This window comes from Xyrauchen texanus, chromosome 18, assembly GCF_025860055.1.
Source record: "Xyrauchen texanus isolate HMW12.3.18 chromosome 18, RBS_HiC_50CHRs, whole genome shotgun sequence".
Taxonomy (NCBI): Eukaryota; Metazoa; Chordata; class Actinopteri; order Cypriniformes; family Catostomidae; genus Xyrauchen; species Xyrauchen texanus.
This window is the reverse complement of record NC_068293.1, coordinates 10,422,142-10,449,176: the sequence shown is the minus strand read 5'-3', so window position 1 is coordinate 10,449,176 and position 27,035 is coordinate 10,422,142. Positions and strand designations below refer to the sequence as shown.

At 44.1% G+C, this 27,035-nt stretch overlaps 1 protein-coding gene across 1 annotated transcript in view; it reads right to left on the bottom strand.

Moving 5' to 3' along the window:
* pde9aa (phosphodiesterase 9aa) overlaps positions 1-27,035 on the bottom strand; it is a 42,553-nt gene that overhangs the window by 5,742 nt on the left and 9,776 nt on the right. Inside the window, exons 2-10 of the mRNA XM_052148441.1 lie at positions 25,870-25,940; positions 25,698-25,775; positions 24,912-24,955; positions 15,868-15,922; positions 15,631-15,701; positions 12,247-12,331; positions 9,265-9,322; positions 7,250-7,324; positions 810-896 (exon numbers count right to left, since the gene is read on the bottom strand). Coding sequence (XP_052004401.1) covers positions 810-896; positions 7,250-7,324; positions 9,265-9,322; positions 12,247-12,331; positions 15,631-15,701; positions 15,868-15,922; positions 24,912-24,955; positions 25,698-25,775; positions 25,870-25,940 — 624 coding nt within the window. The remainder of the gene's footprint in view (positions 1-809; positions 897-7,249; positions 7,325-9,264; positions 9,323-12,246; positions 12,332-15,630; positions 15,702-15,867; positions 15,923-24,911; positions 24,956-25,697; positions 25,776-25,869; positions 25,941-27,035) is intronic.

Here is a 27,035-nt window from a genome sequence, read left to right as displayed (position 1 = left end):
AGCGCTTGCTATCACCATTACTATTGCTTGTTTTTTAAAACACCTAAACCTATTTATTAAATTAACTAATTCAACACTGTTTTATTATGGACATGAACGACCACTCATATCATGCAGCTTTTTGAAAAGAGGTGTCCTATAATTTTCCAAGCAATAGGATATCCCATAAACTTACAGTTAAGTAAGATACCAAGCCTTATCTATCAGAATTGTTCTATTATTGTTGTTATATTATTTTAAAGGAATATTCTAGGTTAAATACAAGTTAAGCTCAATCGACAGCATTTGTGGCATAATTAAAAATTATTTTTGACTTTCCATTAGAAAGTAAACATCTGGGTTCCAGTGAGTCACTTACAAAGAAGTGAATGGGGCCAATTTTTGAATGTTAAAATATACACTGTTTCAAAAGTATAACCACAAGACATAAAGGATATGCATGTAAACATGATTTTAGTGTGATAAAAATCACTTTCCTGAGTGAAGTTAAAGCCAATTTTACAACTTTGTTACCATGACGATGAAATGTCAATAAATCCTAAAACCCTAAAACGACTGTAAAAAATATTTAAACAAACTTACAGCTCAAATAATACATGAGTTTTAACAGAGTAATTAATGTAGGCGCTTTCATAAAATTATAAGCTTCACATTTCTGCCTTTAAACCCTTCAAAAATTGGCCCAATTCACTTCCAATGTAAATTCCTCACTGTAACCTGGTAATCAACATTATGCCACAAATTCTGTCGACTGAGCTTAACTTGTACTGAACCCGGAATATTTCTTTAAATAGCTATAGTTTTCTTACCAGCCACCTTTTCAGTGTGATGGGGTTTATATTAAAGTCCTTTACCAGCCCCAGGTCATGGTACATGTGCTCCAGACAACTCAGCATCTTTAAGTACAAAACAATGATAATAACATATTTTGATAAGAACAACAGTTGCTGCATGCTCATCAAGTGTCTCTCATACGTCTTCTTGAAATAGATGACTTATGATAATCTTGTATAAATATAAATGCATATTTGCAAAGAACATTTGGCATATTTGGTATCTTAAGCAGCCTTTTAGATACATCACACTCTCAGACGACTCCATGGTCGTCACTGGAATGGTTCTCTTAAGGGGACCATTTTTGTCCCTCTAGTTAAAAAGGAACAAGATCTTTTTGTCTCCTTAAAGGTACTACCCCAGGCAACATGATCACATGGGAAGTCGGCATGTTGTTTCAGAGAGTTCCAGTACCCTAGGATCTGCCACATTATTGCGTCACGGCATGGAACACCTGGGTTCAGATATGTTTTGAAACCAGGAAGTAATCACGTTCAATATGATAAGTGCGAATCAGAGGTTGCATTTTTCCCTCTAACATAACATTTTTACTCCACTGATGGTTAGGTTTAGGTTTGGGGTGTTCAGTTTATAAAATATGCATTCCTCTTTGCTGTATTAAGGCCTGTTCACACCAAGTCAGTTTTTTTCGGTGCGATTGTTCCGACAAGCTTTTTAATGGGAACAATGGATTCCCATGACGCTATTCACATCAGGTCCGGAAAATAGTTCAGCTGATAATACAAAGTTTTTTTGATGGAGAGTGGTCCCATTTTTTCCTTTGTACTGTGATGAGAACTGACTGACCAATGAGATGAGAGCTTTTTAGCATTTTTCTGGAGTTGTTGCAGCGGCTCAATCCAGCACGTTGGTGGCGCTAATCAATTGGCAAACACCTTGTGCTATATTATCCAGGCATTAAGCAGGCATTACAAAAAGAGAAAATGATTCAGGAGCCCGTTCTTGCAGCAAAATACATGTGCTTTAAATACCCAACAGCACTCTTTACTCATCTCACTCGCCTAAAAAACGAATCGGTTACCTAACGTAACCTCGGTTCTCTCTAGACGAGGGAACGAGTATTGCGTAAGCTAGCTTCCACTACGGGAAAGATTAATCTTTTCTGAGATATTGAAGCCAAAAAATTATCCTTAATTTTGTATCATTTGTCAACGCAGTGCAGCAACTGCAGACCTTGAGCGGGCTAGCTAGCGAGCTCATTGGTTGCTCTGCGGCAACTGCTGCAGCCTATAGACGAACTGAACTCGCGATCCAATGAGAGGCGTCCGCGCGCTACTGCATCAAAGCCCGCCAAAATGGGTGTGGCTAGAGTGCATATAAGCGTAGTTCGTGAGGCTGGAACCCTGGTTTTCATTGAATGAAGCTGAAAGTCGCCGTGGCGCTGAAGCACGGCCGGCTACGCAATACTCGTTCCTCGTCTAAAGAGAACCGAGGTTACGTTAGGTAACCGATTCGTTCTCTTACGAGAGGTTCTCTCGTATTGCGTAAGCTAGCTTACGCTACGGGAACCCATTGTCAACGCTGTGCGCGCCAAGCATCCACTGCATGAGCCCCGGGGGTGGGGGGACCCGGGGGAGCCCTTGTGAGTGGGGAAATAATATTTGGCCGGCAAGAGTGCGGGCCAGTGTGTATGTAATACATAAGCACATTGTGGGAAGGGAACGACAGAGCGGCGGTGCCGGTCTGTGTGGAATGAGTCCCATCAGTGCAGCTCACCAGGGGAGCTGTAGCGTATTAAACCGCTAGTAGTTTTGCCTGCAGGGCGGGCACTTCCAGATTGTAAAATCTGACAAAGGTGGAGGGGGAAGCCCAGCCCGCTGCCACACATATGTCGTGAATGGAAATCCCGCTGGACCATGCTCACGATGAGGACATGCCTCTAGTGGAGTGAGCCCTCTAGTGGAGAGTGGCATTTCTTGTGGCAGCAATAGCGTCCACTATCCATCTAGACAGTGTCTGTTTCGAGGCGGTGAGACCTTTGGTGCGCCCTCCGAACGAAACGAAAAGCTGCTCAGAGCGTCTGAAAGAGGCGGAGTGCGCAGTATACAATCTCAGTGCTCTGACTGGGCAAATAAGATTGGCGTCGCGTTCGCTATCGGATGCTGGCAGCGCCGATAGGGAAATGACCTGTGCTCTGAAAGGAGTACCGATCACCTTGGGAACATAGCCGTGTCTAGGCTTTAAAATGACCTTGGAGTCACTTGGTCCAAACTCAAGACACGCAGCGCTGACAGACAGCGCGTGAAGGTCTCCCACACGTTTGACTGATGACAGGGCAGTCAGAAAAACAGTTTTGAGTGAAAGGTATTTCAAATCCACGGATTGAAGCGGTTCGAAAGGGGGCTTTCATAGTTTCGAGAACTATAGAAAGATCCCAGATAGGAACCGATGGGGCGCGGGGGTTCATCCTTCTAGCTCCCCTGAGGAAGCGGATGACCAGCTCGTTTTTCCCAGTGACTGGCCGTGCAGGGGTTCAGCGAATGCCGCGACAGCCGCCACATACACTTTGAGCGTGGATGGGGATCTGCCCTTATCCAGCAGCTCTTTGTAAAAACACGAGCAGCGACGACACCCCACATGTCCGTGGGTCCAGGTCTCTGTCGGTGCACCATTTTGAAAACACAGACCATTTTGACGCATAGAGTCTTCTCGTGGAAGGGGCTCTAGCGTGTATGATGGTGTTTATTACCCCTTCTGGCAGAGCGACGGGTAGTCGTTGATCACCCACGCGTGCAGCGCCCAGCGCTCTGGGTGGGGATGCCAGATCGTGCCGCGAGCTTGAGAGAGGAGATCTGCTCTCACTGGGATGGGCCACGGCGCTGTCAGTGACAGCTGCATAAGCTCCGGGAACCATGTCTGATTCTCCCAACGCGGGGCTATGAGGAGCACCGAGTGACGCGTTTCCCTGATCCTCTGCATTACCTGTGGCAATAGCGAGACGGGAGGGAAGGCGTAAAGCGGGCGGTTGGGGGCCAGCGCGTTCTCGCTTTTCGAGAAAAATATTGGGCAGTGAGAGTTCTCTTCTGACGCAAAGAGGTCTATCTCTGCTCTGCCGAATATGCGCCATAACTTCTGGACTGTTTGAGTGTGCAGGGACCATTCCCCTGGGGGAATATTGTCTCTGGACAGTCTGTCTGGGCCGTCGTTCAAGCATGCAGGCTGCTTCCGTGTTCACAATAGTTTCGAGCTGCGCTCTGAAGCGGGGAGGGCGGCGATCGAACTGTAGCAAATAGCCCTGTTTTATTGTGCTTAACACCCATTTGGATATCCTGGGATAGCTTCCCACGCTTTGAAGCGTAACGCTAGAGGGTGAATGGCCAAATCGCCCTGATTGACGCACACAGCGCGCTGAACAGAATGTGTGAGCGCGCTTACTGTGCTTATGCATGACTGCTCGCAGACAGCAGGGACAGGCTGTTCTGTGAGTGACTTCCCGATTGAGGTGAATGGGGAAAGAGTCACATCTGTTAAGTGATGCGCGAGCATAGTCACGGGTACGGGACTTACATACAGAGAAGTGTTTGCTGGCCGTGTGACAGAGCGGGCAGAGAATGGGCGCCGCGACGTATTCGTGAGCGCGTTTATTGACTCTAACACTCGAGCGGGCTGTGTCCGCTTTATGTGAGTGGGCTCTGATCAGGACACGGGAAGTGTAATGCTTGTGTGTAGAGGTGAACACTGGATTGTGGGCACATTTTCTACACAAGGCTGGTCATGTGACAGAGCGGCCAGAGAAGGGGCACGCGCACGGATTCGTGGGCGCGTTTATTGACTCTAACACTCGAGCGGGCTGTGTCCGCTTTATGTGAGTGGGCTCTGATAGGAACACGGAAGTGTAATGCTTGTGTGTAGGGGTGAACACTGGATTGTGGGCACATTTTCTACACATAAGGCATGTTTGCTCTTTACAAGATTTCTTTGGGTCGCCGTGAAAACGGCGTTTGAGTGCAGGCAAGCGGGCAGTATCACCGGCTTGTTGGCTGCTGAATCCACCACTGCAGTAGCCTGAGAGAAGGGGACTGACAGAGGGCGAAGCTTTGACGGCTGTCCGGCTGCGGCGGGACTGAGCCGTCGTTTTCTCAACAAAGCTAGGAGGACTTCGGTTGCTCAGGTTTCAACGCAATCTTAGGCCGAGGCCCGCAGGGGGGGGGCGGCGGTCTGCGGCGGCTGTCTGAGCGCGACGAGGCAGGAAGAGATTCATGGCTTGGGTAGCTTTCTGGACTTCCGTGAAACGGTCAACAATGCCACTCACCGCGGAACCGAAGAGACCGGACGGAGAGAGCGGTGCGTTGTCCTTAGATCTGAAACAGCCTCTGGGTGTCTGTCTTTCTCATCCCATTCTCGAAGGAGGTCCGCTTGGAGGATCTGTAAGACGGCCATGGAATGCAGAGCAGATGCGGCTTGGCCGGCGGCGGCATAGGCGCGGCCAACACAGGCAGAAGTAGTTCTGCAGACCTAGACGGGAGCACCGGTTTAGACCGCCATCTCGCGGAGGGCGGGCAAAGGTGTGCTGCTACCGAATCCTCTGGATTCCTGGGCCGAGGAGGAGGCTTGGGAGCCTGACCACTCCTCGCTGTCCGAAGCCATGATGGAACAGCAACCCTTATCCTCCGCCTCGTCATCCCAGATGGCAGCAACTGCGCGTCCTGGGGGGGCGGGGAGGGTGAAAGCGAGACTCGAGGGAGAGGCTCCGGCGAGGCAGTCGCTTCTAACACCGGTTCCGGCAGCCTTTGGGAGCGGCGCTTCTTATTGCACGGCGAAACGAAAGGCGGCGCGGCGGCTTCGGTTTTGCATGCTTCGAGTTGAGCCCGCAGGGTCGACATCGGAAGCTCCTCGCAGAGGTCGCATCCGCCGTCAGCGAGGGCGAGCTCTGCATGTTCCCGTCCCAGGCAGAGAGCGCAGATGAGGTGGCGGTCTCCGGTGCTGAGAGGAGCGCGGCATGAGCCGCAGGAAGTGCGAGGCATCTTTAAAAAGACGCTCGATACTCTTTTGTGAAGTTCGCTGAGGAACTTAGCTTGCTCTAAAAAAGGATACGTCACCGGATGGCGTAGCTCGCAGGATGGCTGAAGGTGGCGAAGACGGCCGGCTTCTTCGAGCGCTGTCCAAGCTTGCTAGATGCCCCTCGAACGGCGACGCGGCTTCCAGTTCAGAGATGCGAAGAGCTTCGCTGAAGAGATGAAAATCAGGGTTCCAGCCTACTGAACTACACTTATATGCACTCTAGCCACGCCCATTTTGGCGGGCTTTGATGCAGTAGCGCGTGACGCCTCTCATTGGACGCGAGTTCGCCCAAGTTCGTCTATAGGCTGCAGCAGTTGCTGCAGAGCAACCAATGAGCTCGCTAGCTAGCCCGCTCAAGGTCTGCACTTGCTGCACTGCGTTGACAAATGATACAAAATTAAGGATAATTTTTTGGCTTCAATATCTCAGAAAAGATTAATCTTTCCCATAGCGTAAGCTAGCTTACGCAATACGAGAGAACCTCTCGTAAGAGAACACAAGTTATATACTCCTCAAAATGCATCAACATCATGGAAAGAACATAATGAAACAGTTATCGGTGTCCTTATCGCTGGCCCCATTGGTAGATCGCAGCGGCATTTTGTGGCCCGTTCTGCATAACCCGGTGGCCCACTGGGAAAAGTCCTGGTTCTCCCTATGGCCACTTACCACAGTGACGGCTTTGTACCTTTAATGGTTCTTTTTTCTGAGAGTATCGCACAACTTGCACAACTATTCTACAGCAGTCGTTCTCAACTGGTTGGTCATGACCTAAAATGGGCTGTAGGTCTGTTCTGATTGGGTCACTGACAGCAGGAAAATGCAAATAAGAAATTGCAACTAACTTCATTATTATGCATGGTTAAGATGAAAAAATTTATAAATAGGCTATTCAACTATAAAAGTGATGAGAAAATGCTTCCTGTAGTTTTTGTTGACATCCATATGTTGCAAATTCAAGTTAGCAAAATTAGGTAGATGCCAACATGTACAGTGACGTGCCTCGGAAACAATGAACAAAATGAAAATGTGAATAAAATAAAATCAAATTAATCAAACTACAGGTACATCATATGTGGGTTCATTGGCTATTAGGATAAACATGGTTTGTGACAACTACAGTATTCAGTCACCATTTAATGCTCAGTAGCAAAACCATTTGAGAACCACTGGTCTACAGAACATCTTGAATCCGGCCAATCCTCACCTCATTAGGTTCCCATTGCCACACATCGAAGATTGGCTGCCTCAAAGCTTCTACTGTCGCCTGGGAGAGGTGGTACTACATAAGCCCCATGCACAAACACAAACACACAAGCAGCAGATGCAGAAAAGAGAAAACAGGGAAGAGAGAAGAGGAGAAAGATAGAACAGTGTAATGTTAGACTCTTACCTCACTGGATTCCCACAGCCAGACGTCGAAGGCGGGTTTTCTGAGGGCATCTATGGTTTGCTGTGAGAGCATGTACTGCAGGCAACAGAGCTCCCAGTTAAGCCCCGGTAACCAACGCCTGGCTGTGGCCATTGCAAACATTTCATCCACACAACTATGAGGAATATGCATTAAAGCATATGTAAAGTGGTCATGCTTCTACAGTACATGTGAAAGGTCTGGATAGAGAGTAGGGTACAACGGGGCTAAAGGCACACCTTAAGGAAAATGTTTTTTTTTTTCTGGTCACATAGTGTATCGATATTAAAAAAAAATTTATTTATATTTTTGGTATATTGAAACAGCAAAATGATTTGTGTGAAAAGAAATAATAATTGAAGGTTGTTTTGATTCAAATGCATTATATAAATGAAGGTGGCAAGGAAGCCTTTTACCCCACACTTGAGTTTATTGATATTGTGTAAATATAGGGACAACAGTTATAGGGCTACATTAGTCAACTTATACAAAACTTTTGAGATGGCAAGATGCTTTTTTTGGAGTAACAAATTAAGATAATGCTTTATGCTCAAAATAACCACTTCAGAAAAGGGTGCAAAATGAATCTTCACTGTGATGAGATCAGTCAATGTGAGCCCACTTTGAACACTTTCATAACAAATCTATCCACTTAAGAAAAACAATGGTCTCTATTGTAAGAGCACTAGTGCTAAGTGTAGCTCTATCCCATTGGTCATAAGTGCAAAGTCAGTGGGCATGGCCATGAAGTTTTGGTATTTTCGTGTAATCATGTGCTAAGTCTAGGCGTAAGTGGGTTTGGTGAAATGGGGTGGATCAAGTGCAATTTAATTCTAAGGTTCTTTTCCAGTCATTTCACCATCTGTTTTATTATATAATTAATTACCTCAAGCACCAGTGCTATAAACAAAGACAGCACATTCAAAAGAAGTTGGTAGTATAAATAGACTGTGTGCGATGAATTAGAAGAATTGAAAATTACGTTCTATTGTGCATTAATTACATCCTTGATGAATATCAGGCATATTTCTATGACAGTGACACACTCCTTTTATACACATGGAAAATGTGAATCTCGCTCTGTTAAATTATAGAGAATGTACTGACACACAAATCATGGCTTATTTTAATTGTGATTGTAACAGCATGCACTTCACTTCTACTGGTCTTAAATTCATTTATTGAAACATTAAAAAAAATATCTAAATTCAAATCACACTTCAAACAAAATGAAAATATATTCAAAATATGGATGTGGTCAAAAAAAATAAAAAATTAATAATCATACCAAATCCAAGCATTATACCCTCTCTAAATTCCACCGGCCCCTTTTGCAGTGACTTAAAAATCACTGTATGACAACAGGTGGAAAAATACCAATACAAATTAGATCACAAATACAATTGTAAATATATAAATAATAATAATAATTGAAAAATAAACCATGACCTATAGAAAGTAAAATTTTTGTCTCATGAATAGGCTACAGCAGTGATCCCAGTTTAGCCCAGTTGTACCCTACTAATCTTACCCTTAATATAACAGTTCACAAAAAAGTACAATTCTAAAAATAATGAGCTGACTTAAGAAGACTTGGAAAAAGCAAGATATTACATATCTTGTGGTTTTATTGTTCTTTTTTTTTTTTTTTGGAGCTTGATAGATATTAGCACTATGAACGGCTGCTGCTATATGGAAAAGAGCTGCGTGAAGATTCCTATTGTGTTCCATGAGCAAAAACAACAGCACATGGCTTTGGAACAGCATGAGGGTGAGTAAATAATGACAAAATATTCCATTTTTGGTGACCGATCTCTTAAAACCTTCACTAATGTATCCTTAAACCAACACAACGTGGTTTCCTATAGGATCTACACTAAACATTATTATACAAAGAGTTCTGTGCTGTCCTGTATTAAACTATTAGAGCACACAATGAGTATATATATATATAAAAAAAAAGGTTATACGCTTGTTGTACACATTTCCCTTTTTACCTTTGGGTATGAAGGCACATCTCTGCGAGGAGTTAACTTCTTGCTGTCATCTAGGAAACTACGGCAAAAGTAAAAAAAAAGCACACTTTAGTAGTGAGCAGAGCTAGAGCTCAGTTGCTTAAGAACAGAACATGATGTGTTTTCCATTTTTAAGTACCATTCTCAAGATACTCTCTCAAAGAGAGGCCGAGCTCATTAAGACTCAAACGAGAATAGACAAGACCTTATCTGTTGGTGTATTTTAACAAGAACTGACTAACAGAACACCCGGGCGGCCTCTTAATTCTCCTCTCATTAATAGCAAACAGTGCAGTTGGTGCAATGATTAGTCACATATAGATATAGGCTCGGGCCAGATGTACCCATGGGCAGGGGTGGGCTGAACCCACCAAAACGTGAGTCTTGCCACCCAATAAAACATTTTGGAAACATGGTTTTACATTATTATTATTATTATTTCTTTTTCCAATTTGTGCATTGTTTGTTACAAACCTTAAGGGTGGGCTGTAGACTGCCCAACCAATCACAAAACAGCACAGGAAACTGTAGTGTTTTTCTATTTTTGTCATTGGCCGAAAGCTATGACTCACTCAAGAAGCTGCTGCTGCAAACTAGGGAGTTTAAGACATCCTGCGAGCGAGTATGGCAATAAGAGATATTTTTGTGCAATGCATATGTTTTTAATTGTGAAATAATGAAGGCTTCTCAACAACTTCTCTGGGTGATGTAGCTTGCTGTGTCATCACAAATCAAAGCTGCCCCTTGCAAGAATAGGTTGTTTCTATAGGAATGTGTTTCCTGTCTCTACTCTCACGTTTCACGTCGCTCAACATGTATGTCACCCCCATATAAGGTAAAGAACTATATCACTGGTGGGGGTCCAGTGGAATGTGGTTTTTCTGGGCCATATAACGAAGTGCTGAACAATAAACGTTGAAGAAGGTTCTGATAGCATTGGGTCTCTGTGTCATGTCTTTCTTCCCTCAGCTGAGCCGCATCGAGACGGGGATTTCAGATCAAGAAAATAAATTAAATACATTGAATGACAAAATTATCTAACATTAATGTCCATAAAGAAGCCTGGTGCTGTCTCAGTGTGCTGTGACCATGTGGCTGCTGTTAATGTATCACAAGCTCCCTCTTATCAAATATATCCCTGACTCTCTCTCTCTCCACATCAGCTCCCCAAAATCACGCTGCGGGTGTTCGTGAAATATTGGACCTGAATTATAAAGTAGAGGTCTGCGCGGGATGGATTTTTCATTTATCTCAAGATAGATTTTGTCCCACTCCCGCAAACAATATGTCATATTTTGCCTGCAACTTTCACGTTTTTTCCCGCTCCCACCCGCAAGCCCACAGGTAGCGTAGTGGTCTCCGCAAATGTTTTAGTTCCGGTCCCCTAAGATTCTGTCCTAATCCGGTATCTTTTTTTTTTTTTTTAATCCACCCGCAAAAAAAATTAGTGAAAAATCTTTTTTTTTTGTTATCACTCTAACATTGCCAAATATCTGATTGACCTTTAGTTGGTTTCAAAGTTTTGTTCGTAAAAATCTTTAATAAAGCTTTAACACACTTTTACAGTGCAGTGATAGTTTTTTGTTTTTTGTTTGTCATTGAGCTTTAAACTACTCTGTTTGCCATGAAAATAACTTTTGGTGCTTACATGGCATTCCTTTCCATCCATCCATCCAAATTCCTGTATTCCCTAAATGGCTTTACACATACAGTTTCACTGGTAAAAATATCAATACCCTTTACTACCCTACAAAGGTCATACTCATTAACTAACATTGAAACTGAGAAAAATGGCTTGAATTATTTTGATGTTGATTTTGTTGTTACTGCATTTTCTCACAATGTTACTCTGAATTTCAGCAAACGGAACAAACTCCTATGTAACCGGACAGATCATAAGAGACCTGTTTCATTCATATACCTATTTTGCCTTTGTGGGGCAGGATCATGGCTCATTACATTTCTGTCAAACATTTCTGTGAATTTTCATCATTTAATATTATATTAATATTTCTTTAAGCAGTTCCCATCTGTGTCAAATTTTAGGTTCTTAATCTTGATCTCTCAATTTAATATATTTCCTTTCACTCCATCCTTCTTTTCCTCCTTGATATTATTTCTCTCCACTCCATCCCTGCATTCATGGGGACTCTGATTTGTCTTTGTAATTTGCTTTAAAGCTGTAATTCTAATTACTCTGAAAGTGTAAATTTGCCAGGGCCCACTTACATCTTATGATTATATACAATGTTTAGCAGTTTATTTATTTCAATATATTTTTTAATATGGGTGAAAAAGTGTCAAATATAGTTATATTGGGCCTTATAATCTTGACAATTAAATCAAGTGGATACACACATATCCACCAGCCCACTTGAGAATAGATGCCAGGAGCCAGCCCTTTACAGGCTGATGAATTTGGCATACTTAATACCAATATAATTTGACCCTATTTACATTTCCCGATCCCAGTAAAAGATTTGTCAGTGCACATTATTCAGTATTTGCCACCTAACCACCTGTATTTTTTCATCATAGAATATCCTATTTCGCTGAAATATACCAGATTCTGGTAGTAAATCGGGTTGGAAACAGCATTACATGTTGACTTGAAAGGTGAAGTGTGTAATTTTTGACATTACAATACTTTCTTTTATCACAGCTAAATGTCGATAGACAACTATAAGTAAGAAATTCATAGGTTAATTTCCCTGAAAACTGTAAACAGAGTTACCCTGAGTCTCAATTAAAACATTAGTTCAGCCAATGGCATGAATTTGGGGTGGGACTATCTACTTATCTGACCTATGGTACACAACGGGAGTGTTTGGGAAACTTGTTAAAAAACAATCACTATTTTTGCAATTAAGTTCATTGATGCTAGTGCCGCAGAAAAGACACTTAAAAACTGTATTGATATTTCCATTTAATCTAAATCTTAAAAAAGGCAATAAGGTGACTGACCTGTTGTTCCTTGAGGCCATATCCTCTCGCAGCTTCTTAATATCACTACGACATTTCTCTATCTCCACCACCTTCATACCCTCCACTGAAGGGACATGATGCAAAAGAAATGCATGAATAAGGTGTATGACACATAAAGGAAACAAATTAAATGGTTTTACAAAATTAAAGAGAGCCAAATGCAAAGATAATATAAAATTGAGCTGTTGGTCATGTTCATGGGTTGCATACCCACAGGGTTTTCCTGTACACTTTTCCCTACAAACACATACAGGAAATTACAGCTGAGCCAATGCAGAAAAGGGGTATTTGACACCTGCTGCTGTCTGGCATGTTTCCATCTATTGTCCAAAATCATGCTCCTGGTCTGGAGTACAAACAGTTCACCAGTGTAATTTAAGTAGATTACAACGTCCAGATTGTACAGGTATTTTTTATTAACCACCATTTTATGACCGCTGATGTCAACTCTTTGAAGCAGTGTCAGAAATGAACTTTTTAAGGTTTTAAGGGGCAATTTTGTCCTTACAAGTGCTTTTTTTTTTTTTTTTTGCCAAACCATATAAAAACACAACATGGTATTCATTTATGTGAAAATCTTTAAATGAATTTGTCTATTGCCAATCTGAGCAATAAATAATTGTTTGGCCCCTGTTAAGATTATAGCAACAGCTTTATTCTGTAAAATCTATCACATAGGTTCTTAACACAGTTTAACAAAGTGGTTTTGTTTCAGGATCCAGATTTCACATTGGACATCAAGTGGCAACCCAACAAAACTGATCTATTTGATCATGAAAACTTCAAGAAACTGACATTTTTGAAAATACATAAAAATTACAATGTAGTTTAAAGTAGATTACAATGTCCAGATTATTTACAATAAATAAATAAATACAGAGGAAATCCCTATAGGGGCATGTTTTGCCTATTGCATTTTGAACCTATTTGAACCTATTGCATTTTGAACATCTGGGGCTTTACTTTTGGCCCCATATATATATATATATATAATATATATTATTTCTCCCTAATTTGGCATGCCCAATTCCTGATGCGCTCTAAGTCCTCGTGGTGGCGTAGTTACTCAATCTGGGTGGCGGAGGACGAATCTCAGTTGCCTCCACGTCTGGGACTGTCAATCCGCGTATTTTATCACGTGGCTTGTTTAGCGCATTACCGCGGAGACATAGCATGTGTGGAGGCCCATGGCATTCTCCGTGGCTTCCACGCACATCTCACCACGTGCCCCACCGAGAGTGAGAACCACATTATGGCGACCACAAGGAGGTTACCCCATGTGACTCTACCCTCCCTAGCAACCGGGCCAATTCGGTTACTTAGGAGACTTGACTGGGCTGGTCATCACACCCTGAATTCAATCTCGCGACTGCAGGGGTGGTAGTCAGCAGCAATACTCGCTGAGCTACATGGGCCCCCACTTTGAGAGGTATATTTACCTCAAGCCCTGGTACATTTCTGACTATAATGTGTAATTTAGTTCGAGTTGTCACTGCTACAACTCTGTTTATCGACAGTCCACAGTAATAAATAATCTAAAATAATAGAAGGTTGATTTACTGTCCACACCAATGAAGGGGCCAACTTCCATCACCTTGGTAACTGAATATGTCACAGTTGTTTATGAATTTCTATGAACACATAGTCATGCTGAATTCAATGTATCCTGAGATGGAGTTCTGAAGCAACTATTGAGCATAGATATAAACAAAGATGATGCATTGATCTTTGTTTATTCTATCTGTTTGGACAGTTTTTTCCCCCCCTTTTTTTTTCAATGTTACCAAAGTTTTCAACATTACATTTTCTCCAATCCAGGCCTAATATGCAGACAACAATACCGTAAGCCATTTGTAGGCTGATTGCCACCAAAAGTGTAAACACTGTGGCACTAGCACCACAGGCTCAACCAATGGCATGAGTTGTGGGCTGGACTATACCTGTTTGTTCAATAAATGCCAGACAGTGAGAGTGCTTTTTGAATTAAAAGGCAGAGTATCTCATTAATGAGTTGCAATTAAATTGTCTATGTCAGGAATGGACATAGTAAGAGTGTAATTACTTTTTATCAAACATTTATACCTGAAGAAGTGCATAGCTGATATGTGCATTTGGAATTCCAACTTGAACAACATTTGTTATAGATACATTTAACTGTATTTTGAACAAGAGTGAATCTCAAATCATCGTAACGTTTTTGGCAAGTGATAATAAAAATACAGATATGAATAATTTTCGTTTTACCAATTGAAATGACATTTTTTAATATCAAGTCTGGGTACTGTCATGACTAATGAGGTCATTTTTTATATCAAGAATTAAAGTTTTGACTAGACCAAACCTAAATGCTGATATCAAAATGAGCATTTTCACTAATAGTAATTCCATTCCTGATATAAAACATTATATTTTTTTAATACTATATTTAATTATAGATAATTTTAATTTCATATCCTGGGCATGATTAAGTCAAATCTGATGCCATAGTCTTTTTTCAATTTTTTTCTAATTCTTTATGAAAACATTATTTATTTATTTAGATAATTAGACAGACAGACATATAGATAGATAGAGAGACAGACAGACAGACAGACAGACAGATAGACAGATAGATAGATAGATAGATAGATAGATAGATAGATAGATAGATAGATAGATAGATAGATAGATAGATAGATAGATAGATAGATAGATAGATAGATAGATAGATAGATAATTTCATTCATCAATTTGTTGGTGAAATGCAATCTGGACATGATTTTGTGACATTCAACAAAATATTTTGTGATGCTGTTGTCATCGTCATATTCCTTCATATATCTGCCTAGTGAACCCTGTTGAAAATCTCCATTAACAAGAGTACATGTGTAAAAAAGCTGTCTCTATAAAATAACACCAGGCTCAAGGTGCACAACAATAAACAGACTCAAATGATGACAACTAAGAACAGTCACTTGTTGCAGGTCTAATGTATAGACTGTGATCTACAGCATGTAAACTACATGAACATTTGCAGTTCCGATAAATCATAAAAGATATAGTGCACAATAAATACCTGTCACTGTCAATGTAAGTTATCAGCTGTGGTACTGAAGGCTTCTTACATAAACAAAATGAGCCAGTTACATAAATCAAACAAAAACATCTCTACTTCCTTGTATCTCAATGCCTACCTTCATAGAAATAGCATTCTACATTGGGTGCACTTCACGTATGCCCTGCTTTTGTTGAATGCCCACGAAAATTAATGATTCACTTTCTGCAGATTTAAACAGCAACATTGGAACCCCTTGATTTGAGCATGCACCCTCTCCATTAGCAATAAACGACAAAAGATATTCAATGAAACAGTTTCAAACTCACACTCCACTCTCTTCTCCAGCATGGCCAAGCGATTTGTCACTTCAGTCTTCAGTTCATTGATTTTAAATGCCCTTGTGGACAGCAGGGAGGCAGACCAATGCAGATGGAGGGAAATACACAAAGAAATCATTCATCCTTGAAATGCAGCACATAGAAAAGGATTCAATCAAAAGAAGGTCATTTTGAATAAGCTGAGCAATTGAGGACGAAATGCAGAAGCAGAGACTGTGACAATACCTGGAGAACTGCTCCGCCACCTGGGTCAACACATTCTGGAACAGCTCTTCTTTATCTGAGAGATGAAAAACAATCAGCATCCTAAATCATGGTCTAACACTGATGTACAATTATTTCATAAAAGCAGCATGATGTATTAAGCAATTAGGCATCTCGCAATAAACAGTATGGTTATATTAATGGAGACAAGAGGATAGAAAGAAGGTAAAGATAAAGAAAGTCCAAATTTCTTGACAATATCACCTGCTTTTGTATCAGAGAAACTGTAACCACTTTGCCCGGTCTTGTGTGTTAACTGGTCACTTACAAATTTTATAGAGTGAAACTTGCTTGTCTGATGTAGCTCCACTAGTTGTCTTGATCAAAGTTCAACCCAAGAGCCCAATAAAAGAGCCTGGGACACAAAGACTTCCTATTGGCTGGCTATCATTGCACACTCTCTCTTATTATTCCCAAATAACTTCACACAGCGCTTACAATCAACTTATTCTCCACTCGCGGCAAAACACACAGGCTATGGCTACTGTATTTCATGACTTTCCTTTATTGGGGTAAGGTTATAAACAGTTTAAACATATACAGATCAGCATGTGTAGATTTGTGCCCATTACCCCGATTTCATGTTGCAAGTAAACACCTTTACTGGTGTTCTTACTGGCTTAGCCAATGTGCACAATGTTGTTGTAGTTTTGACGTCAAAAGCAAAGAATAATCCAATGATATCAAATCTCACATAAAGGTGTTTTTCTTGTGTTGACGTATTTTTTTAATAAGCTAATTTTTGGTAGTTATCAGCGTATTGGTACACATGTTAACATGTTAATAAATGACTGCATAATGTAAAATGTTTAACTTAAATAGTAGACAGTATACATTACATTATTCAATATGTAGTATTTAGAACTTAGTATTTCACTGCACTGAAAACCATAATAAGTTGACTTTACTTAATTGACTGAGTAAACTTGTTCCCTCAATTGAATTGACTAATGGCATATCGAAAATATGCGTAATTAAGTTCACTTAACTTGGTGTTCATATAGAATTAACTTAAGTATTTATGTTAAGGTAACTAGATGCAAGTAGAATTAACTCAGATTTGCTATTTATATGTTGTTTCTACTTAACAATTTTAGTTGAATTAACTAAATTTTAGATCGTACAATAACACAGCTCAAATATAGAAGATTATAAATGATTCTAGGTCAATTATCAAATAATTCTCCACAGAAATGCATATACACATGTACTTTGGCTGCACATGCACAAGGAGAACTGTGATAGTGTAAACAGGATCCAACTTGACCAAAGGAGACACAGATCACCCTAATGGTGACATCACACGAAACAACTATTTGCAACAAAACAACATAAATAATATAACAAAAGTGTTGAAATATCTATGAATTCTTAATGATAACTATTTAAATGATCTCATATGTTCCCTTTGATGAAGGAAACACAATTAAATCGTTAAATCGCAAGGGATTAAGTGTATTCCACATACAGTAGCCTTGAGTTTGTACTAGATTTTTAAGATTAATAAATTCAAGGAACATAGTTAGTTGTGTAATAAGCCCAAAACTTGACATTTCAAGTAATGTTTAATTAAGACATTTGAATTTTCCAGTAATAACAATATTAGAGTTTAAAGCGTAAAAAGCAGGAAAACTACACAACATAAACAATAAATCTGCTGACAAAGAGTCACAGAATGGAGATGAGTCAGAAAACCTGTCCAAAAAAAGGAACTTGTGTATTAGAGTTTGCTTTGTAATCAGTAAAAAGTTATTTCTCAGCTCATGATAAGCGAGACTGTAATGCACCTTTGCTGTAAGAGTGTTTCCACAATGATCTTCAACACGCATGCACCACTCTGTACACCACATTTATGACTGATCACTTCAGTGGTGAATATATAATGCAATGACAGTCTGAAAATGTTAATTGACTTAAGTGTCTAAATACTTTTTTGGAGCCACTGTATATAAATATTTAGGTTAACTGTAAAGAACCTTCCTAAAGGACTTCCTATATGGTTTGGTTTCAGTCTGTGTTGGGATCATCCGGTCACTCGTGCTCCATGTTTGTCTGTTATTGACATGGGTGCATCGTACTTATGTCATCTTGGCAGCATGCACTCACATCAATGGTTTGTCTGTCTCTCGCGAACACGGGTGCGCCTCACTGCGCGCTTGCATTGCGTTGTGCGCCCTGGTCGCGAGCTGTCTTCATGTTGTGCTGATGTTCGGTCACGTCGGTCGGAGGTGTCAGGTGTTTGTGTGGCCAAACTCTTGCACAGGTGTCCTGTCTTGTTTTTGCCGCCTGTTGTGTGCATCGCGTGGTGTTTAACTCAGGTTTAGTTTAGTGTGAGAATGTGTGGCATCGCTTTGTTTGCCATGCTACGCATTCTCTCGTCTTGTTTGTCCGTTGGCATAGGCATATATTGCCTCATTGTCTTGGCGATGTGTTCGCTCATGAAATTCAGGTGTTTTGTTGTCTTGTGAGAGAGCACGTGGTTCTCTTACGAGAGGTTCTCTCGTATTGCGTAAGCTAGCTTACGCTACGGGAAAGATTCATCTTTTCTGAGATATTGAAGCCAAAAAATTATCCTTAATTTTTGTATCCATTGTCAACGCAGTGCGGCAGCTGCAGACCTTGAGCGAGCTAGCTAGCGAGCTACGCCATCCTGCGAGCTACGCCATCCGACGACGTATCCTTTTATTCAGCAAGCTAGTTCTCACGAACTATTCACAAAAGAGTACGAGCGTCTTTTTCAAGATGCCTCGCTCCACTTGCGCCTCATGTCGCGCCCTTCTCAGCACAGGAGACCGCCACATCATCTGCGCTCTCTGCCTGGGACTGGGGCACGCAGAGCTCGCCCTCACTGAGGGCGGATGCGATTTCTGCGAGGAGCTACCGATGTCGACCCTCGCGGGCTCGACTCGAAGCCGATCAAAGCAGAAACCGCCGCGCCGCCTTACCCTCAGCCAGCGCAGGAAGAAGCGCCGCTCACAAAGGCTGCCGGAAACTGTGGTTGAAGCGACTGCCTCGCCGGAACCTCTCCCTCGAGCATCGCTTTCACCCTCCCGCCCCGGGACGCGCAGTTGCCGCCGAGCGGCCGCACTGCTGCCATCTCGGATGACGAGCGGAGGATAAGGGCCGCTGTTCCATCATGGCTTCGGACAGCGAGGAGTGGACAGGCTCCCAAGCCTCCTCCTCAGCCCAGGAATCCAGCAGGACCAGCGCCCGAGTCGAAGGGAGTTAACACGCCTCCTCACACAGGCCGTCGACCGCCTCGGGCTCGAGTGGTCACCGCCCCTGAGCAGGCACCCAACAGACTCGACGGCTGCTTTCTTCAAAGCCATCGCCGCTCTACACCCGCGGCCGGGCCGCTCCCTTCCTGCCGGAATTACATACGGAGCTTGCAAAGTCGTGGAGCAGCTCCTTTTTCAGCCAGGACCCGTTCACACGTCTCCACCGCTCTCGCGTCGGTGGACGGCACCACTGAGAGAGGCTACTCCTCCATCCCCCGGTCGAGGACTTCGGTAGCAGCACACCTTTGTCCGCCCTCTGCGAGATGGCGTTCCAAGCCTGTGCTCCCGTCTAAGGCCTGCAGAGCGACTTCCGCCTATGTTGGCGCGCCTATTCCGCCGCCCGGCCAAGCCGCATCTGCTCTGCACTCAATGGCCGTTTTACAGATCCTACAAGCAGACCTTCTTCGAGTGGGATGAGAAAGGCAGGCACCCAGAGGCTGTTACTGATCTACTGGCGCGACAGACCTCGCCCTTCGGCTACCAAAGCTGCAGCCCAAGCTCTAGGGAAGTGCATGGCCTCGCTGACTGTGACCGAGAGACACTTATGGCTAACACTAGCCGACATGGGAGAAGCAGAGCGCTCCACGTTCCTCAACGCACCGCTCTCTCCAACCGGTCTCTTCGGCTCCGCGGTGAGTGGCATTGTTGACCGCTTCTCAGAAGTCCAGAAAGCCACCCAAACCATGAACCTCTTCCTGCCGCGTCGCGCTAAGCTCCTCTGCAGGCCGCTCACGTGATCAGCCTCCTGCACGAGCCTCTTCACAGCGCCCAGTTCAACAATCTCAGACTTCTCAGCGTCGACAGGGCGGCCGCCCTCGATCGCGCTCAGACAGCCGCCGCAGACCGCCGCCCCGCGGGCCTCGATCTAAGGTAACGCTGAAACCCGAGCAGCCGAAGTCTTCCTAACTGTGTTGAACAAACGACGGCTCAGTCCGCCGCGGCCGGACCACTGTCAAAGCTTTACCCCCTGTCAGTCCCCTTCTCTCAGGCTACTACAGTGGTGAATTTAGCAGCCAACAAGCCGGTGACACTGCCCGCTTGCCTGCACTCAAACGCCGTTTTCACGGCGACCCAAATAAATCTTGTAAAGAGCAAACATGTCTTATGTGTAGAAAAAGTGCCCACAACCCAGTGTTCGCCCCTACACACAAGCATAACACATCCCGTGCCCCTATCAGAGCACGCTCTCATAAAGCGGTTACGAACCGCTCGAGCGTCAGAGTCAATGAAGGCGCCCACAAATGCGTGCGCGCGCCCATTCTCTGCCCGCTCTGTCACACGACCAGCCCTATGTGTAGAAAATGTGCCCACAATCCAGTGTTCACTTCTGCACACAAGCACTGCATGTCTCGTGTCCCCACCAGAGCACGCTCACATAAAGTGGTTACGAACCGCTCGAGCGCTAGAGTCAATGAATGCGCCCACAAATGTGTGCGCGCGCCCATTCTCTGCCCGCTCTGTTACACGGCCAGCAACCATTCCTCTGTGTGTAAGCCCCGTGCCCATGACTATGCATGCGCATCACGTAACAGATGTGACTCTTTCCCCATTCATTCCAATCGGGAAGTCACTCACAAAACAGCCTGTTCATGCTGTCTGCGAGCAATCATGCATGAACACACTAAACGCGCTCACACATTTTGTTCAGCGCTCTGTGTGCGGCAATCAGAGCGAATTGGCCATTCACCCTCTAGCGTTACGCTTCAAAGCGTGGGAAGCTATTCCAGGGATATCCAAGTGGGTGTTAAGCACAATACAACAGGGCTATTTGCTACAGTTCGATCGCCGCCCCCTCGCTTCAGAGCGCGGCTCGAAACCACTGTGAACACGGAAGCAGCGTGCATGCTTCGTTCAGAAATAGCAAGCCTTCTGTGCAAAAGGGCCATAGAAAAAGTGCCACCCTCTCTGAGCGAGTCGGGGCTTTACAGCCGTTATTTTCTTGTTCCCAAGAAAGACGGCGGCCTCAGACCCATATTAGATCTCAGGGTTTTGAACAAGGTGCTTGCAAAAGACCGTTCAAAATGCTTACAATCAGGAAACTCCTCGCGCATGTGCGCCAGGGGACTGGTTTATTTCTCTCGATCTGAAAGATGCATACTTTCAGATTCAGATAAATCCCGTCACAGGCCATTCTTGAGATTCGCCTCGACGGCCAGGTTTATCAATACACCGTCCTTCCGTTCGGCCTGTCCTTAGCACACCGTACTTTCACGAAGTGCATGGATGCGGCGCTCGCACCCCTGCGGAGTCAGGGTTTGCGAATTCTGAACTATTTGGACGACTGGCTGATTATGGCTCAGTCACATATGGAGCTTCTGTCTCACAGAGCAGTTCTCCTCAGCCATCTGAACAGTTTGGGTCTTGCAGTCAATTGGACCAAGAGCTCACTACAGCCCAGTCAGACCATTTCCTTCCTGGGAATAGAACTAGACTCCGTGGCAATGACGGCTCGCTTATCTACACAGCGCCGACGCCGTGTTCAGCGACTAGCCGCATCTTTTCAGATGAACAGCCTCACGCCTCTGAAGAAATTCCAGAGAGTGCTAGGTTACATGGCCTCAGCCGCAGCAGTACTTCAGCTGGGTTTACTGCACATGCGCCCGCTTCAGCATTGGCTAAACACCAGCGTCTCGCCGGGCTTGGGCCACAGGCCGCCAGCCCATCAAGGTGACTCAGACCTGCATATCAGCTCTGCAGCCCTGGACAGTGGCCGAATGGTATCAGCGGGGAGTGACAATGGGAGCTGTATCTCGCCGAAAAGTCATCTCGACAGGCAGCGTCCAACACGGGTTGGGGCGCGGTCTCGCGAGGGCTCTCCGGTTTTCGGCCTATGGTCAGTTCAGGAAAAGCTCCTTCACATAAATTGTCTGGAAATGATAGCGGTCGAGTACGCGCTGCGCGCTTTCTCCCGGTCATTCAGGGTCACCACGTCCTGGTCCATTCGGACAACAGATCTGTGGTATCCTACCTAAACCGTCAGGGCGGTGTCAGATCCAGGAACCTCTTCCATCTGACAAAACGCATACTGAGTTGGTCCCAGTGCCACCTGCGCTCGCTGAGGGCGACGCGCGTGCCAGGCCACCTGAACGACGGCCCGGACAGACTGTCCAGAGACAATATTCCCCAGGGAATGGTCCCTGCACGCTCAAACAGTCCAGACGTTATGGCACCTATTCGGCAGAGCAGAGATAGACCTCTTTGCGTCCAAAGAGAACTCTCACTGCCCAATATTTTTCTCGAAGCGAGGACGCGCTGGCCCAGGACTGGCCCAGACGCCCGCTTACGCCTTCCCTCCCGTCTTGCTATTGCCACAGGTAATGCAGAGGATCAGGGAAGCGTGTCACTCGGTGCTCCTCATAGCCCCGCGTTGGGAGAATCAGACATGGTTCCCGGAGCTTACGCAGCTGTCACTGACAGCGCGTGGCCCATCCCAGTGAGAGCAGATCTCCTCTCTCAAGCTCGCGGCACAATCTGGCATCCCCACCCAGAGCTGGGCGCTGCATGCGTGGGTGATCAACGACTACCCGTCGCTCTGCCAGAAGGAGTAATAAACACCATCATACACGCTAGAGCCCCTTCCACGAGAAGACTCTATGCGTCAAAATGGTCTGTGTTCTCAAAATGGTGCACCGACAGAGACCTGGACCCACGGACATGTGGGGTGTCGTCGCTGCTCAGTATTTCTACAAGAGCTGCTGGATAAGGGCAGATCCCCATCCACGCTCAAAGTGTATGTGGCGGCCGTTGCGGCGTTCGCTGAACCCTGCACGGCCAGTCATGGGGTAAAACGAGCTGGTCATCCGCTTCCTCAGGGAGCTAGAAGGATGAACCCCCGCACCCCATCGGTTCCTATCTGGGATCTTTCTATAGTTCTCGAAACTATGAAAGCCCCCTTTCGAACCACTTCAATCCGTGGATTTGAAATACCTTTCACTCAAAACTGTTTTTCTGACTGCCCTGTCATCAGTCAAACGTGTGGGAGACCTTCACGCGCTGTCTGTCAGCGCTGCGTGTCTTGAGTTTGGACCAAGTGACTCCAAGGTCATTTTAAAGCCTAGACACGGCTATGTTCCCAAGGTGATCGGTACTCCTTTCAGAGCACAGGTTATTTCCCTATCGGCGCTGCCAGCACCGGATAGCGACGCGACGCCAATCTCCTTTGCCCGGTCAGAGCACTGAGATTGTATACTGCGCGCTCGCTGCTTTCAGACGCTCCGAGCAGCTTTTCGTTTCGTTCGAGGGCGCACCAAAGGTCTCGCCGCCTCGAAACAGACACTATCTAGATGGATAGTGGACGCTATTGCTGCTGCATACGCGTCAAAAGACCTGCCATGCCCGTTGGGCATTAGGGCTCACTCCACTAGAGGCATGGCATCCTCGTGGGCATGGTCCAGCGGAATTTCCATTCACGACATATGTGTGGCAGCGGGATGGACTTCCCCTCCAACTTTGTCAGATTTTACAATATGGAAGTGCCCGCTCTGCAGGCAAAACTACTAGCGGTTTAATACGCTACAGCTCCCCTGGTGAGCTGCACTGATGGGACACATTCCACACAGACCGGCACCGCCGCTCTGTCGTTCCCGTCCTGCTATGTGCTTATGTATTACACAATCAATGACCCGCATTCTTGCCGGCCAAATATTATTTCCCCACTCATAAGGGCTCCCCGGGTCCCCGGGTCCCCCTAATTCCCTGGGGCTCATACAGTGGATGCTTGGCGCGACGGCGTTGACAATGGGTTCCCGTGAGCGTAAGCTAGCTTACGCAATACGAGAGAACCTCTCGTAAGAGAACGTATCGGTTACCTAACATAACCTCGGTTCTCTCTAGATGAGGGAACGAGTATTTCAGTAGCCGGCCGTGCTCGCGCCTACGGCGACTTTTACGCTTCAGTCAATGAAAACCAGGGTTCCAGCCTCACGAACTACGCTTATATGCACTCTAGTCACGCCCATTTTGGCGGGCTTTGATGCAGTGAGCGCGGACGCTCTCTCATTGGATCGCGAGTTCAGCCCAAGCTCGTCTATAGGCTGCAGCAGTTGCCGCAGAGCAACCTATGAGCTCGCTAGCTAGCTCGCTCAAGGTCTGCAGCTGCCGCACTGCGTTGACAATGGATACAAAAATTAAGGATAATTTTTTGGCTTCAATATCTCAGAAAAGATGAATCTTTCCCGTAGCGTAAGCTAGCTTACGCAATACTCGTTCCCTCATCTAGAGAGAACCGAGGTTACGTTAGGTAACCGATACGTTTTGTTTTGTTTCTGTATCGCCACGTCTCTCTCTGTCTTACATCATACCCCTCTTCCTTTTTAGCCCATTATTAGTTTATTAGTCACACCTGCACTCTCTTGTTAACCTGTTAATTTCTCACCCTATTTTAGTCTCCAAGCTGTCCAGTGCCAGTTCGTCTTGTTTCCAGTCTTGTTTGTTCTCCCTTGTCGGTCCTGCCAGTCTGTCTTGTTGCTCTTTCCCTGGTTCCTGTTTTCCAGTCCAGTCGGTCCTGTTCCCTGTTTCCCCTGCCCAGCCTGGATTACTTACTTTGTGTTTTTCCCCTTTGGGGTAGTTAATGTTGTTTTTTCTCCCTTGTTGGAGTTTAAATTTTTTCCATTTATTTTTTGTATTCAATAAATTCCTTTTTGAACTCTGTTATTGGGTCCTGCCTTTGCATTTTGTGACCTTAACATGCTTGTGATCATTAAAAAGTATGGAACATCGGTCACTTACTTGCAATTTGTCCATCGGTTTGAGGCACCACTTTGTACGGCGACCTTCAAAAACACCAGAACACGCAAACGCAGTTACAAAGCAGCTATGGTGCCACATTAAAATATGTCCCCTCTCCCTAACTGATCATCAATACCCACTCATGTCCAGTCACTCCACAAGAGTGCTGTAGTTATCTGTAGAATTACAACCCAAGTGATGGATGTATCTATGGCATGACAGCAAGTGGGCTCTTCCATTTTATCTTTATCTGGCTGCCATCCATTGTTTTTTTTGTAGGCAGACCTGCATATACCCCACGGATAAGGTACAGAGATTAGGCTACTTTATTTGGGCTTCTTAACACAGAATCTTTTAAAAATTCCTTTATGTTGTATGTGTGTCCTCTGTTAACATGGATCAGAGCTAACCTTGGATTTATGTTACAATCTCTCCAGCCTTTAGTTAAAGTTTGCAGTTAACAAAAACCCCACTGAGGTTTTAATTAATGACTGTAAAGCAGTGGTTCTCTGGACATCAAGTGATGAACCAACGCACTACCCATTTTTTTGTTGTGACCAACCAGCTGAGAAGCACTGCTCTAAGTGGATCTATAGAGGGGTCTGGCTATTTTACAGATAAACTTAAACAGGAGTTTGCATCAGTAGTCCTTCCAGAATTCATCTGTAAGCATGAGTCTAGATAAAAGGTCATAAAATTACCTGTTGTTTGTTTTTGTAACCTCTTTTACATTTGAAACATAAATTTGAAAAGAGATTCTGACCAAATGAAATAGGGCATTGTTACCTCTCTGAGTTGTTTAGCATTGTGGGGTCGATGGAGACCATAGCACCTGTTGAGTCCAGAAGGGAAATGGTTGTGTTCCTGTCAGCAGCAGATACACACTCTAAATATGGAGCACTTCAAAACTGGAAACACTTCAATCACACACACACACACACACACACACACATTTTACCTGGAGAGGCCTGTGGCAGTGCAGAATAGCTCCTTAATATCACAGGGGCTACAGGAACGGCTGAAAACAACCTAAAAGAAACACAAACAGTCATTTCACTGTCATCTAACTAAATTAAACTCTCTTTGTGATAATATTCTATATTAATATTACGTGCATTTCTTAATAATCTAGATAATAGGTTGATTCCACAATTACGAGTATTTGTGTGTAAACTTTGTTTTTTTGTTTTTTATAATAAGCACATTTTTGGTAGCTATCACCAGATTGGTGTAAATGTAAACATGTTAATTAATTGTTATATAATGTAAAATGTTTAACTTAAATAGTACAGTACATTGTGTGCTGTGCAGTATTCAGTATGTAGTATTTAATACTTTGTATTACACTGCACTGAAAACGTCTCGGTTACCCTCCCCCAGACATTCGGGTATAAAAGGAGGGAAGCGTGCATCTGTTCAGACAGGTTTTGAGCAGAGGAGCTGAGAGTAAGGTACCAGCCATTTCAGAGGCTTAGTACAGAGTTGTGGCAAGAGGGACACGAAGTCTCATTCCCTCCATCAGGGAACGGAGGTTACGACAGTAAACGTGACGTTCCCCTTCTGTCACTCACTCAACGTTGTGTCGATGTAGTGACACTAGGGGTCCCTAATTAAAAACGCCACAACACTGAATGTGTTACGTTGACTGCTGATGCAGGTGCAAGCAAGCTGTTGCATGCAAAAATAGCAGGTAAATCAGACTGTGCGTAACCTTCCCCAACGCCCCAAGAGATTTCATATAGTTCCCCACATCCCTGAGGGAGGGAAGTGTTTGTTCAGACAGATTATTTATTTATTTATTTATTTATGAATTAATCTGATCATGCCCTTGATCAACCTTCAAATTTTACCTTCAAGTTTATTATAATATGTGGCAATATGGATTTTTCATATTGTGTGTGTAATGCCAAATGTTTTTGGACAAATGGTTGTAATAACTGTGAATTAACAACAATAAAAAAAGAAATTTGTTGTTTCTGAATTTAAATTTTCAAACACCAACTCCTTGTTCGTAATGGCAGCTAATAAACCAGCCCTACAAACATGATGTAGCCTAAAAACTTTTAATGAATTGAATTACAAGAAATGAATTACATTTCTGATCTTCAGTCTGTCACTCTGCTG